This window comes from Mobula birostris, chromosome 3 (genome assembly GCF_030028105.1).
Source record: "Mobula birostris isolate sMobBir1 chromosome 3, sMobBir1.hap1, whole genome shotgun sequence".
Lineage (NCBI taxonomy): Eukaryota > Metazoa > Chordata > Chondrichthyes > Myliobatiformes > Myliobatidae > Mobula > Mobula birostris.
Window position 1 is genome coordinate 53770341 of NC_092372.1, and position 14449 is coordinate 53784789.

Sequence of the window (14449 nt, forward strand, 5' to 3'; positions counted from 1 at the left end):
AATGTCATTGGAGACTGGGATGGTGCCGGAGGATTGGCATATTGCTCATGTGGTTTCATTGTTTAAAAAGGGCTCTAAGAGTAAACCTAGCAATTATCGGCCTGTGAGTTTGACGTCAGTGGTGGGTAAATTGATGGAAAGTATTCTTAGAGATGGTATATATAATTATCTGGATAGACAGGGTTTGATTAGGAACAGTCAACATGGATTTGTGCGTGGAAGGTCATGTTTGACAAATCTTATTGAATTTTTTGAAGAGGTTACTAGGAAAGTTGACGAGGGTAAAGCGGTGGATGTTATCTATATGGACTTCAGTAAGACCTTTGATAAGGTTCCACACGGTAGGTTAGTTAGGAAGGTTCAATCGTTAGGCATTAATATGGAAGTAGTAAAATGGATTCAGCAGTGGCTGGATGGGAGACACCAGAGAGTAGTGGTGGATAACTGTGTGTCAGATTGGAGACCGGTGTCTAGTGGTGTGCCTCAGGGATCTGTACTGGGTCCAATATTGTTTGTCATATATATTAATGATCTGGATGATGGGGTGCTAAATTGGATTAGTAAGTATGCAGATGATACTAAGATAGGTGGCAATGTGGGTAATAAAGTAGGTTTTCAAAGCTTGCAGCGAGGTTTAGGCCAGTTAGAAGAGTGGGCTGAAAGATGGCAGATGGAGTTTAATGCTGAAAGATGTGAGGTGCTACATTTTGGTTGGACTAATCAAAATAGGACATACATGGAAATGGTAGGGCATTGAAGAATGCTGTGGAACAGAGGGATCTAGGAATAAAGGTGCATAGTTCCCTGAAGGTGGAATCTCATGTGGACAGGGTGGTGAAGAAAGCTTTTGGTATGCTGGCCTTTATTAATCAGAGCATTGAGTATAGGAGTTGGAATATAATGTTGAAATTGTACAAGGCATTGGTAAGGCCAAATTTGGAGTATTGTGTACAGTTCTGGTCACCGAATTATAGGAAAGATGTCAATAAAATTGAGAGAGTACAGAGGAGATTTACTAAAATGTTGCCTGGGTTTCATCTCCTAAGTTACAGAGAAAGGTTGAACAAGTTAGGTCTTTATTCTTTGGGGTGTAGAAGGTTGAGGGGGGACTTGATAGAGGTGTTTAAAATTATGAGGGGGATTGGTAGAGTTGACGTGGATAGGCTTTTTCCATTGAGAATGGGAGAGATTCAAACAAGAGGACATGAGTTGAGAGTTAGGGGGCAAAAGTTTAGGGGTAACATGAGGGGGAACTTCTTTACTCAGAGAGCGGTAGCTGTGTGGAACGAGCTTCCAGCAGAAGTGGTTGTGGCAGGTTCAATGTTGTTGTTTAAAGTTAAATTGGATAGATATATGGACAAGAAAGGAATGGACGGTGATGGTCTGAGTGCAGGTCGGTGGGACTAGGTGAGAGTAAGAGTTCGGCACGGACTAGAAGGGCCGAGATGGCCTGTTTCCGTGCTGTAATTGTTATATGGTTATTTGGTTATTTGCTCTGGAACCATTTCGGTCAGCCCTGAAAATGAATGGAATAAGACACATCTGCACCGCACCACACAGCTACAAACGAGCCTAAAGGACAAAATCAGCAGAACACACTACACTGACACTGAATCAGAAGCTCACCAATTTCCTCCTTGCAAATCTCAATGCGGCACACTCCACAACCAACTACTCACCAGCTGTGCTGTTCCTGTATCATCCCTTATGCTCACGCTTGGATCTCCTCAAACAGTCTCAGAAGGTGTATGCGGGACATAACGGCTGAGACAGTTTGAGGGCTCCTCAGACTAGGAGGTTTGATGCTCATCCAGGAGTGAAACAATCCTGGTGAGGGACTACAGAGGTGATCAAAAATGGGTACTTGGAAAGATTAGGAGCCGAACTGGACCACTCCATTGCTCAGTGGAGATTGCATCTGATGTTATCTGGAGACAACACCTTGATCAGTTGAGGAGAGCAGAATCAATTGTTGGAGAAGAAAGGCAGTCAGAGCTATCAGAACCACTTCCTGCAGTCCCAGAGCCAACATCTACAACCATCATGGAGGACACCCCAGACTCTGAGATTATTTCACAGTCACTAGTCTCCCCTGCCTAGTAGAGTGACCCCCCCCAGTCTGGAAAACATTATCCCACAAGAGTAAGAAATCCTCCATAGTGATTAAATCTTTAGGTCTGAATAGGACAATTTAAAATTCACTCTACTGTGGATGTCTATGTAGTAACTATAGTATATCATATACTGAATAGATATACAAGACTATATAGTTTATAGCTGAGCAGGGAGGAGTGTTGTGTATTTAATGTTTCAGTAATATTTGAGTAACACTGTAGATGTATTGTTTGATTAAGCATTCTTTGTTTACATAATTCACTGTGGGTTTTATGTAAAAGAATGTCTTATGTTATTATGCCACCACGTCATAAGTGCATGCCTCACTGAAAGTGAAAACAAGGAGTACATGTTTGTCCCTGTCACCCTGTGGTTTTCTTTTGATTAGTTTTATGCTTTGGAGTTACAAAATATAACCTTCTCTTCCATGACCACTCTGCCCAACTTGGCAGAATGGTCCCCACCCCTCAACCTCAACAATTTCCCTTTCAGCTCCACCAATTTTCCTGAAACTGAAGGTGTAGCCATCGCTACCCGCATGGGCCCCAGCTATGTCTGCCTTTTCATTGGCTACGTGGAACAGTCCATGTTCCAAGCCTTCCCTGGTAATGCTCCCAACTGTTCCTGCTCTACGTTTACAACTGCATTGGTGAGCTCGACAATTTGACCAACTTGGCCTCCAAGTCCAACGTTGCTCTTAAATTCACTTGGTCCATTTCTGATACCTCTCTCCCCTGTCTTGATCTTGCAGTCTCCATCTCTGGAGTCAACCAGTCAACTGATATCTTTTATAAACCTACTGATTCCCATGGCTATCTTGACTATGTACATTCTCATGCTGTCTCTTGTAAAAATGAGAATCAGAGATGTCCTCGTTTTTCAAAGAATGGCGTTTCCCTTCCTCCTCCACTTATGCTGCTCACACCCACACCTCCTCCGTTTTCTGTTCATTCATGCTCACTCCATCTTCTCACTGGCTTAGTAGGGACAGAATTCCTCTTGTCCTCACCTATCATGAACTTCCACATCCAACATGTCATTCTCCACAACTTCTGCATCTTCAAAGGGACCCAGCACCAAACATGACTTAACCCACACCCCCACCCCCACCCTCACTCTCCACTTTCTGCAGGGATCACTCCTTTTGCGATTCCCTTATCTATTCGTCCCTCTCTATTCATCTCCCTATTGGCATGTATCTCTGTAAGTGGCAGAAATGCTACACCTGCCCAGTCACCTCTTCTCTCACCTCCATTCAGGGTCCAAACAGTCCTTCCAGGTGAGGCAACTCTTCACCTGTGAATCTGTTTAGGTCATCTGTTGTATCCAGTGCTTTCAATGGAGCCTCTTATATATTACTGACACCCGAGGTAGATTGGGGGACTGCTTTGTTGCAAAAAGCAGGATTTCCCAGTGGTCAACCATTTTAATTCCTCTCCTCATTCCCATGATGGTCCATGCCTCCTCTTTTGCCAGATGAGGCCTCTCTCTGGTTCAACAACACCTCATAGTTGTCTAGGTAGCCTCCAACCTGATAGCATGAACATCATTTTCTCCAACTTCCATTAATTTTTCCCCCTTCCTCTTCCCTCTTCAACTCCCCACACTTGCCTCTTACTACTTCTCCTCACCTGCTTATCCCCTCATTCTGGTGCACCTTTTCCCTCCCTTTCTCCCATAGTTCACTCTCTTCTCCTATCTAATACCTTCTTCTGCAGCCCTTTACCTTTTCCGCCTATCAATTCCCAGCTTCTTACTTCATTTCCCCCCTCTCCCACCCACATGGCTTCACCTGTTTCCTTCTGGCTTGTCGTCCATTCCTCCTGCCTCCCATTCTCATTCTGACGTCTTTCCCCCTTCCTTCCCTGTCCTGATGAAGAGTCTTGGCCCAAAACATCAACTGTTTATTCATTTCCATAGGTGCTGCCTGGCCTGCTGAGTTCCTCCAGCATTTTGTGTGTGTTGCTCTGAATTTATGAATACAGTCTAAAGCTTTCTTAAGAGTCTGTAGGTCTAAGTAGATTTATCATTGTCAAAAAGCACTTTGTTCTGTTGTTTATCTGGTAACAGCATCCTCTATTTCCAAAACTGAACTAGCTTATTTCTGCAAATGCTATCAATAGTCTTTGATATATACTGGACTGTGAACTTGCACTTTGCCTTACGTGGCACAGATAAAACTGTGGTGCCATTCCAGTCATTATGTTCATTGTGTGTGTGTTTTTGGGGTTACCTTTACTATAACCCTATTGACTCACTTCTGTAGTACTATTTTATTTTCTATTTTCTTTTCTATTTTCTAATCTATCTAATGTGAATAGTGGGTCTGGGATGGGTGCTGCAAACTCAGGACTTTTTTTTGACTGCATTCAAGTTGATTTTTCCAGGAGCTTTCCAATTTTATAATAATTTGGTTGCTCTCTTCCACTGGTGGAACAGCTGTAGTGAAATCAACGTCTCTATCTGCCTCCCAGATGTTTTTTTTTTTCCTGAGCAGTTTTTAAGCATTTCCTGTTCATTTACTGGTGTCAGCAGTCAGGACTGCGTGTTTTTGAGCATATTTGTTGAAGTTCACAATTTGACCTTGGTAAGCTATATTATTTTAGAAATGTTTCCTTGTTTGTCACAGGCAGCTGCATCCCATGCTTCACTTGCCACGTTAATGAAATAGTGCCCTTGTCTGCTTTTATAAAGCTCTCCCTCTGCTTGATGTGCCTTGCATCCATCATCAAGGACACCCGCATCCAGGGCATGCTCTCTTCTTGCTTCTCCCATCGGGAAGGAGGTACGGGAGCCTTAGATCCTGCACTACCAGGTTCAAGAACAGTTATTACCCTTCAGCCATCAGGCTCCTGAACAGCGTGAATAACTTTGCTCACCTTAACACTGAACTGATTCCACAACCCATGGACTTACTTTCAAGGAGTCGACAACTCATGTTCTGAGTATTTATTTATTATTATTTGCTTTTTTTTTGTATTTGCAGTTTTTCTTTTTCACACTGGTTGTTGGTCAGTCTTTGTGTGTAGTTTTTCAGAATCAGGTTTATTATCACAGGCATGTGACGTGAAATTTGTTAGCTTAGCAGCAGCAGTTCAATGCAATACATAATCTAGCAGAGGAAAAAGATAATAAATAAAATAAAAATAATGTAAATCAATTACAGTATATGTATATTGAATAGATTAAAAATGTGCAAAAACAGAAATACTGTATATTTAAAAAAAAGTGAGGTAGTGTCCAAGGGTTCAATGTCCATTTAGGAATTGGATGGCAGAGGGGAAGAAGCTGTTCCTGAATCATTGAGTGTGTACCTTCACTGGTAACAGTGAGAAAAGAGCATGTCCTGGGTGCTGGAAGTCCTTAATAATGGACACTGCCTTTCTGCGACACCGCTCCCTGAAGATGTCCTGGGTACTTTGTAGGTTAGTACCCAGATAGAGCTGACTAGATTTACAAACTTCTGCAGCTTCATTCAGTCCTGTGCAGTAGCCCCTCCATACCAGACAGTGACGCAGCCTGTCAGAATGCTCTCCATGGTACAACTATAGAAGTTTTTGAGTGTATTTGTTGACATACCAAATCTCTTCAAACTCCTAATGAAGTATAGCGGCTGTCTTACCTTCTTCATAACTGCATCGATATGTTGGGACCAGGTTAGATCCACAGAGATCTTGACACCCAGGAACTTGAAACTGCTGGCTCTCTCCACTTCTGATCCCTCTATGAGGATTGGTATGTGTTCCTTCATCTTACCCTTCCTGAAGTCCACAATCAGCTCTTTCATCTTACTGACTTTGAGTGCCACGTTGTTGCTGCAACACCACTCCACTAGTTGGCATATCTCACTCCTGTGCGCCCTCTCGTCACCACCTGAGATTCTACCAACAATGGTTATATCGTAAGCAAATTTATAGATGGCACTTGAGCTATGCCTACCCACACAGTCATGTGTATACAGAGAGTAGAGCAGTGGGCTAAGCACACACCCCTGAGGTGCGCCAGTGCTGATCGTCAGTGAGGAGAATATGTTGTCAGCAATCCGCACAGATTGTGGTCTTCCGATTAGGAAGTCAAGGATCCAATTGCAGAGGGAGGTACAAAGGCCCAGGTTCTGCAACTTCTCAATCAGGATATGTGAATGATGGTATTAAATGCTGAGTTATAGTCGATGAACAGCATCCTGATGTGGGTATTTGTGTTGTCCAGGTGGTCTAAAGCCATGTGGAGAGCCATTGAGATTGCGTCTGCCATTGACCTATTGTGGCGATAGGCAAATTGCAATGGGTCCAGGTCCTTGCTGAGGCTTTGATTCTTTTGTAATTCTTTGTTCTACTGTGAATTCCTGTGATAAATTGAATCCTGGAGTAGTATGTTGATAATAAACTGACTTTGAACTTTGCATACTGCTGAATCAGCACGTAGGAGAGTAATTAAAAATCTGGCAGAGTGGTGCCACAACAACAATGTCTCACTCAATGTTAGCAAGACCAAGGAGCTGATTATTGACTTCTGGAGGAAGAAACCGGAGGTCCATGAGTTTCTCATTGGAGCATCAGAGTGGAGAGGGTCAGAAACTTTAAATTCCTTGGTGTTATCGTTTCAGAGGATCTGTCCTGGGCCCAGCATGTAAGTGCGATTATAAAGAAAGCACGGCAGTATCCTTACTTCCTTCGAAGTTTGCAAGGATTTGGCATGACATCTAAAACTTTGATAAACTTCTATAGAAGTATGGTGGAGAATATATTGACTGGCTGCATCATAGCGTGCTATAGAAACATCAACGCACTTGAAGAGAAGATCCTACAAAAAGTAGTGGGTGTGGCTAAAGTCCTCCCCACCATTGAGCATAGCTACATGGAGTATTGCCACAGGAAAGTCGCTTCCATCAACGGTGACCCACCACCCAGGCCACGCTCTCTTCTCGCTGCCGCCATCAGGAAGGTGGTAGAGCAGCTTCAGGACCTACACCAAGTTCAGGAAACACACATCAAAGTTGCTGGTGAACGCAGCAGGCCAGGCAGTGTCTCTAGGAAGAGGTACAGTCGACGTTTCAGGCTGAGACCCTTCGTCAGGACTAACTGAAGGAAGAGTAAGTAAGAGATTTGAAAGTGGGAGGGGGAGGGGGAGATCCAAAATGATAGGAGAAGACAGGAGGGGGAGGGATGGAGCCAAGAGCTGGACAGGTGATTGGCAAAGGGGATATGAGAGGATCATGGGACAGGAGGTCTGGGGAGAAAGACAAAGGGGGGAGGAACCCAGAGGATGAGCAAGGGGTATATTCAGAGGGTCAGAGGGAGAAAAAGGAGAGTGAGAGAAAGAATGTGTGTATAGAAATAAATAACGGATGGGTACGAGGGGGAGGTGGGGCATTAGCGGAAGTTAGAGAAGTTGATGTTCATGTCATCAGGTTGGAGGCTACCTAGATGGAATATAAGGTGTTGTTCCTCCAACCTGAGTGTGGCTTCATCTTTACAGTAGAGGAGGCTGTGGATAGACATGTCAGAATGGGAATGGGTTGTGGAATTAAAATGTGTGGCCACTGGGAGATCCTGCTTTCTCTGGCGGACAGAGCGTAGGTGTTCAGCAAAGCGGTCTCCCAGTCTGCATCGGGTCTTGCCAATATATAGAAGGCCACATCGGGAGCACCGGACGCAGTATATCACCCCAGCCGACTCACAGGTGAAGTGTTGTCTCACCTGGAAGGACTGTCTGGGGCCCTGAATGGTGGTAAGAGAGGAAGTGTAAGGGCATGTGTAGCACTTGTTCCACTTACAAGGATAAGGGCCAGGAGGGAGATCAATGGGGAGGGATGGGGGGGACGAATGGACAAGGGATTCGTATAGGGAGCGCTCCCTGCGGAATGCAGAGAGGGGGGGAGGGAAAGATGTGCTTAGTGGTGGGATCCCGTTGGAGGTGGCGGAAGTTACGCAGAATAATATGTTGGACCCGGAGGCTGGTGGGGTGGTGGGTGAGGACCAGGGGAACCCTATTTCTAGTGCGGTGGCGGGAGGATGGAGTGAGAGCAGATGTGCATGAAGTGGGGGAGATGCGTTTGAGAGCAGAGTTGATACCGTATGGGTTCTAGCCATGCCTGCCTTTTTGTTGGCTTTGTGGAACAATCTATGTTCCGTGCCTATTCTGGTATCTGTCCTTTGCTACATTGATGACTGCATTGGCACTGCTTCCTGCACGCATGCTGAGCTCGTTGACTTTATTAACTTTGCTTCCAACTTTCACCCTGCCCTCAAGTTTACCTGGTCCATTTCCGACACCTCCATCCCCTTTCTAGATCTTTCTATCTCTGTCTCTGGAGACAGCTCATCCACTGATATCTACTATAAGCCTACTGACTCTCACAGCTATCTGGACTATTCCTCTTCTCACCCTGTCTCTTGCAAAAACGCCATCCCCTTCACGCAATTCTTCCGTCTCCGCCGCATCTGCTCTCAAGATGAGGCTTTTCATTCCAGGACGAGGGAGATGTCCTCCTTTTTCCCTTCCTCCACCATCAACTCTGCTCTCAAACGCATCTCCCCCATTTCACGCACATCTGCTCTCACTCCATCCTCCTGCCACCCCACTAGGAATAGGGTTCCCCTGGTCCTCACCTACCACCCCACCAGCTTCCGGGTCCAACATATTATTCTGCGTAACTTCCGCCACCTCCAACGGGATCCCACCACTAAGCACATCTTTCCCTCCCCCCCACTGCCCCTGCTTTCCGCAGGGATCGCTCCCTACGCGACTCCCTTGTCCATTCGTCCCCCCCATCCCTCCCCACTGATCTCCCTTCTGGCACTTATCCTTGTAAGCGGAACAAGTGCTACACATGCCCTTACACTTCCTCACTTACCACCATTCAGGGCCCCAGAGAGTCCTTCCAGGTGAGGCAACACTTCACCTGTGAGTCGGCTGGGGTGATATACTGCGTCCGGTGCTCCCGATGTGGCCTTCTATATATTGGCGAGACCCGACGCAGACTGGGAGACCGCTTTGCTGAACACCTACGCTCTGTCCGCCAGAGAAAGCAGGATCTCTCAGTGGCCACACATTTTAATTCCACATCCCATTCCCATTCTGACATGTCTATCCATGGCCTCCTCTACTGTAAAGATGAAGCCACACTCAAGTTGGAAGAACAACACCTTATATTCCGTCTAGGTAGCCTCCAACCTGATGGCATGAACATCGACTTCTCTAACTTCCGCTAATGCCCCACCTCCCCCTCGTACCCCATCTGTTACTTATTTTTATACACACATTCTTTCTCTCTCTCCTTTTTCTCCCTCTGTCCCTCTGACTATACCCCTTGCCCATCCTCTGGGTCCCCCCCCTTGTCTTTCTCCCCGGACCTCCTGTCCCATGATCCTCTCGTATCCCCTTTGCCAATCACCTGTCCAGCTCTTGGCTCCATCCCTCCCCATCCTGTCTTCTCCTATCATTTTGGATCTCCCTCTCCCCCTCCAACTTTCAAATCCCTTACTCACTCTTCCTTCAGTTAGTCCTGACGAAGGGTCTCGGCCTGAAACGTCGACTGCACCTCTTCCTAGAGATGCTGCCTGGCCTGCTGCGTTCACCAGCAACTTTGATGTGTGTTGCTTGAATTTCCAGCATCTGCAGAATTCCTGTTGTTTGACCAAGTTCAGGAAGTTATTTCCCCTCAACATCAGGCTCTTGAACCATAGGGTTCAACTTCAGCTTCACTCTACTTCACTCGCCCCATCACTGAACTGTTCCTACAACCTATGGACTCACTTACAAGGGCTCTTCATCTCATGTTTTTGATATTTATTGCATATTTATTTATTATTATTATTATTTCATTTTTTTCTTTTGTATTTGTAGAGTTTGCTTTCTTTTGCACATTGGTTGTTTGTCTGCTCTTTAGGGTTCTGTCTTTCATGGACCCGAGTATGTTTGTTGGATTTATTGAGTATGCGGGCAAGAAAATGAATCTCAGTATTGTATATCAGGACGTAAATGTACTTTGATAATAAATTTACTTTGAACATATAGAAAGTGGCTAATCAGCGAATCCTGATGGAGAGTTCAGGTATAAGCTATCGTAATGGAGCAATTTGCCTGGATTGGGGAGCATGCCTTATGAGGATAGGTTGACTGATCTCTGCTTTTTCTCCTTGGAGTGGCGGAGGATGAGAGGTGACCTGACAGAGGTGTACAAGATAATGACAGGCATTGATTTTGTGGATAGTCAGAGTCTTTCCCTTAGGGCTGAAATGGCTAACACGAGAGGGCACAGTTTTAAGGTGCTTGGGAGTAGGTACAGAGGAGATGTCAGGGGTATGTTTTTTATGCAGAGAGTGGTGAGTGCGTGGAATGGGCTGCCGGCAGCAGTGGTGGAGGTGGATACAATAGGGTCTTTTAAGAGACTCCTGGATAGGTACATGGAGCTTAGAAAAATAGAGTGCTATGGGTAACCCTAGGTAACTTCTAAAATAAGTACATGTTCGACACAGCATTGTGGGCTGAAGGGCCTGTATTGTGCTGTAGGTTTTCTATATTTCTAATTTTTAAAAAATATTTTGTTTTCCAATAACCTGACTTCACCTTGCCCTTTCCAGATGCAGCCACCTGGATGGTGACCCCCGGGAGGTTTCACCAGTCATTGATCAGTTTTTTGACTGTGTGTGGCAGCTGATGGAACAATTTCCGTGTGCCTTTGAGTTCAATGAGAGATTTCTGGTGCACATTCATCATCATGTCTATTCCTGCCAGTTTGGCAACTTTATTTGCAACAACAGTAAAGAGAGCAAAGAGCAGAGGTAAGATGAATTTTAAAACTTGAAAAGGAAAAGAAAGCTTGCATATGTTGAATATCTGACAGTTTTTTAAAAAACAGATACTGCTGGGAATACTCAACAGGAATTGGGCCAGGCTTCATCTGTGCAGAGAGAAAGACAATGTTTCAGGTCAATGACCCATTGTCAGATCAGGAAAGACGAGAATCATGCAGCTTACACATTCCTTATTACGCCACGCACTTGTCCTGCTGGTCTTCAGATGGTGAGGGCTTGTATATAACAGCACTATAACACTATGGTCACTATAGCTGTGTAGAACAAATGTATGATTGTTGAGATACCAAGGGTGATTCTCCATTGGGATGCTAATATGAATTAGGTGAGTGGGGCTTGTAGTTGAATTCACCAGTCTGAATCCACAAAGGTACAGCAGTGTAGCCAGGTAACTGTGGGATGTATAGCTGTGTACTTTTCTCAGTAGGTTTTGGCATGTGCCTGATACTTTGACGTCCAATTGATCAAGAACTTATTAACCTCTGTTTTAAGTTTACCTAGTGACGTGGCCTCCACAGCTTTCTGTGGCAATGAATTTCACAGATTCACCACCCTCTGGTGAAAGAAATTCCTCCTCATCTCTGTACTAAAGGGCTGTGCCCTTCGGCCTTTGATCCTGGACTGTGTCACTATTGGAAACATCCTCTCCATGTCCACTCTATCTAGCACTTTCAATATTCAGTTGATTTCAATAAGGCACCCCCCCCCCCATTCTTCTAAACTCCAGTGAGTACGGGCCCAGATCCATTTATTCTTAGGATCATTCTCATAAACCTCCTTTGGACACTCTCCAATGCCAGCACCACCTTTCATAGATATGGGACTGAAAACTGCTCACAATACTCCAAATATGGTCTGTCTATTGCCTTATTAAGCCTGAACATTACAACCTTGGCTTTTATGTTCTAGTCTTTTGGAAATGAAATGCATTTGACTTCCTTACTACTGACTGACCTGCAAGTTACCCTTTAGGGAATCCTGCACAAGGACTCCCAAATCACTTGCACCTCCTATTTCTGAATTCATTCCCTATTTAGAAATGTGTCAATGCTTTTATTCCTTCTACCAATGTGCATGACTATACGCTTCCTAACAGTGTATTCCATCTGCCCATGATCAATGTACATGACCATACACTTCCCAACAATGTATTCCATCTGCCCATGATGTTTACATGCAATACAAAATGTTGAAGAGGCTGACAGCTTTTGAAAGGTGTCATCCTCTTTCAATGCAATGTTTATGGATACAACATTAAATTCCAGCTTAGATTATGTGTTTAACTCTTGACATTATGGTTTAAACTCCTGACGTAAAAGCAATCGTTTTACTAAATCAGCAAAACAAATGCAGAAAATAGTTGGATGAATATTATTTTTCCATAAAAATAATACAAATTTTTCCATAAAGCAATTAATTACATTAAAAGGAATTATTAAAACCAGCGTAGTCCTATACTGAGTTTTGCATTGGTAGGCAAATGGTGTGAAATAGAACATTTTTCTTTGATCACATTTTCCAATGGTGATTGGAATTTTAGATAGGCAATTCATAATTTTGTAGTTGGAAAATGTTATCATCTCTCTGGTAGTTGGTGAAGGATTTTAATAATTAAATTAGAATAGAGAGATTATTTAAAGGAGTTGGGCTGCTGGAGACTGGCAAACAAATTAAGTTGTCTTTCTGGGCAATGAGCACTGCAGAAATGGAAGTCAAATTCCCACTTGTTCTTAGTTCTCTTGGCTTATCTAGGATGAAATTAATGAAAAACTTTTAAATGTAAGTTCTGCAAAATTTTTATGTTCTTTGAATTTTAAATGAGCACGCTAGTTTGCAAAGATTTTTGAAGTACACTCTTTGTGCACTTCACTAATCTAACAAGGACATAAAACATTGTACCATTAGTTAAATTACTAAGAAATTGATTAATGTGCATTAATAAAACAAGTGGTTTGCTATAGATTATTTTGTTGTTTTCACTGAAGTCTGGAAAGGGAAGAAATCTACCATCATTACCCAGTGTGACCAGTATATGACTCCATACAGACCTGTGCAATTAACTCCACTGAAATGGCCAACTAAGCCACTCTCATTAAGAGGGAATTAGACATACCTGGCAGTATTAATTGTCAGCCTCTTTAGTTATGTCACATCCTGTGACCAAATACATTTTTTAAAAAAAGGTTTGGTTGCTTTAAAGTGGAGAATGGAACACATTGAAAATCCAAAATTTTGTTAAAAAGCTGACTTTCAACTGCGATAATAAGGCCGTGTTATGTTACCCTACAATTCAGTAGCTTTGTCACATTTTTGCTTTTCATTTGCAGATTTGTGATTAGGCAATTGAATTTGTGTGAAATTTAAAGCCTAACCTAATCAGTGCAATTGCAAATGCATGTTTTTTTATTTCAAAATATACTTTATTCAAATATAAATATATACAATAAACCATTCAATAACTTTTCATCCTTTACATACGTTTCCATTATAGTCAGTACATATCCGTATTTATAGCCACCCACGTGGCACTCCAGTAGTTCAGCTTACTATATCATTGTTGAGGGGTATACTCCCCGCCCACCGACCCCTCCCACTCCCACGGGTGGAGAAACCTATACTGTGGTCCTTCCCCACCGAGCCCTTGAGGTGGCTGCACCAAGTTTCAGTGCGTCCCTCAGCACGTACTCCTGCAGCCGAGAATGTGCCAGTCGGCAGCATTCTCCCACCGACATCTCCATGTGCTGGTAGATCATCAAGTTTCGGGCCGACCATAGAGCGTCTTTCACCGAGTTGATGATCTGCCAGCAGCACCGGATGTTTGTCTCCATGTGCGTCCCCAGGAACAGCTCGTAGATCAGAGAGTCCTCTGTTACGCAGCTGCTGGGGATAAAACGTGACACTAGCCCGTCCATCTTCCTCCACACCCTCTTTGCGAACTGGCAGTGTGCAAAGAGGTGGGTCACAGACTCCTCCTCACTGCAGTCCTCCCTTGGGCAGTGGGGTGCGGAGACGACGTTCCGGGCGTACAGGAGGGCTCTGACTGGGAGGACCCCTCTCACCGCCAGCCAGGCGAGGTCTTGGTGCCTGTTGGTGAGATCTGGCAATAAGGCATTTTGCCAGATGAACTGGACAGTCTGCTCAGGGAACCACCCCACTGTGTCCATCACGTCCTTCTCCTGCAGTGCCTGCAGGACACTACGTGCTGACCACTGCCTGATGGCCCTGTGGTCAAAGGCGTTCTCCTGGAAGAACTTTGCTACGTAGGACAGGTATGCCGGCAACAACCAGCTGACTGGGGTGTTGCGCGGGAGTGGGGCCAGACCCATCCTTCGTAGCCAGGGCGACAGGTAGAACCTGGGCACATAGTGGTACTTGGTGCCCACATACCTGGGTTTTACACATAACCTGATGCAGCCACATACGAAGCCGGCCATCAGGGTGAGGGCGACATTGGGGACGTTCTTGCCGCTGTTGTCCAGGGACTTGTGCATGATGGTCCGTCTCACCCGCTCCAT

General features: G+C 44.6%; 1 protein-coding gene across 3 annotated transcripts in view; it reads left to right on the plus strand.

The window, feature by feature from the left end:
* The window catches only part of mtmr7b (myotubularin related protein 7b), an 80606-nt gene that overhangs the window by 57479 nt on the left and 8678 nt on the right, over positions 1-14449 (plus strand). For all 3 annotated transcript variants that reach the window (XM_072251812.1, XM_072251814.1, XM_072251813.1), the window contains one exon: positions 10701-10901. In XM_072251812.1, the coding sequence (XP_072107913.1) occupies positions 10701-10901 (201 nt within the window). The remainder of the gene's footprint in view (positions 1-10700; positions 10902-14449) is intronic.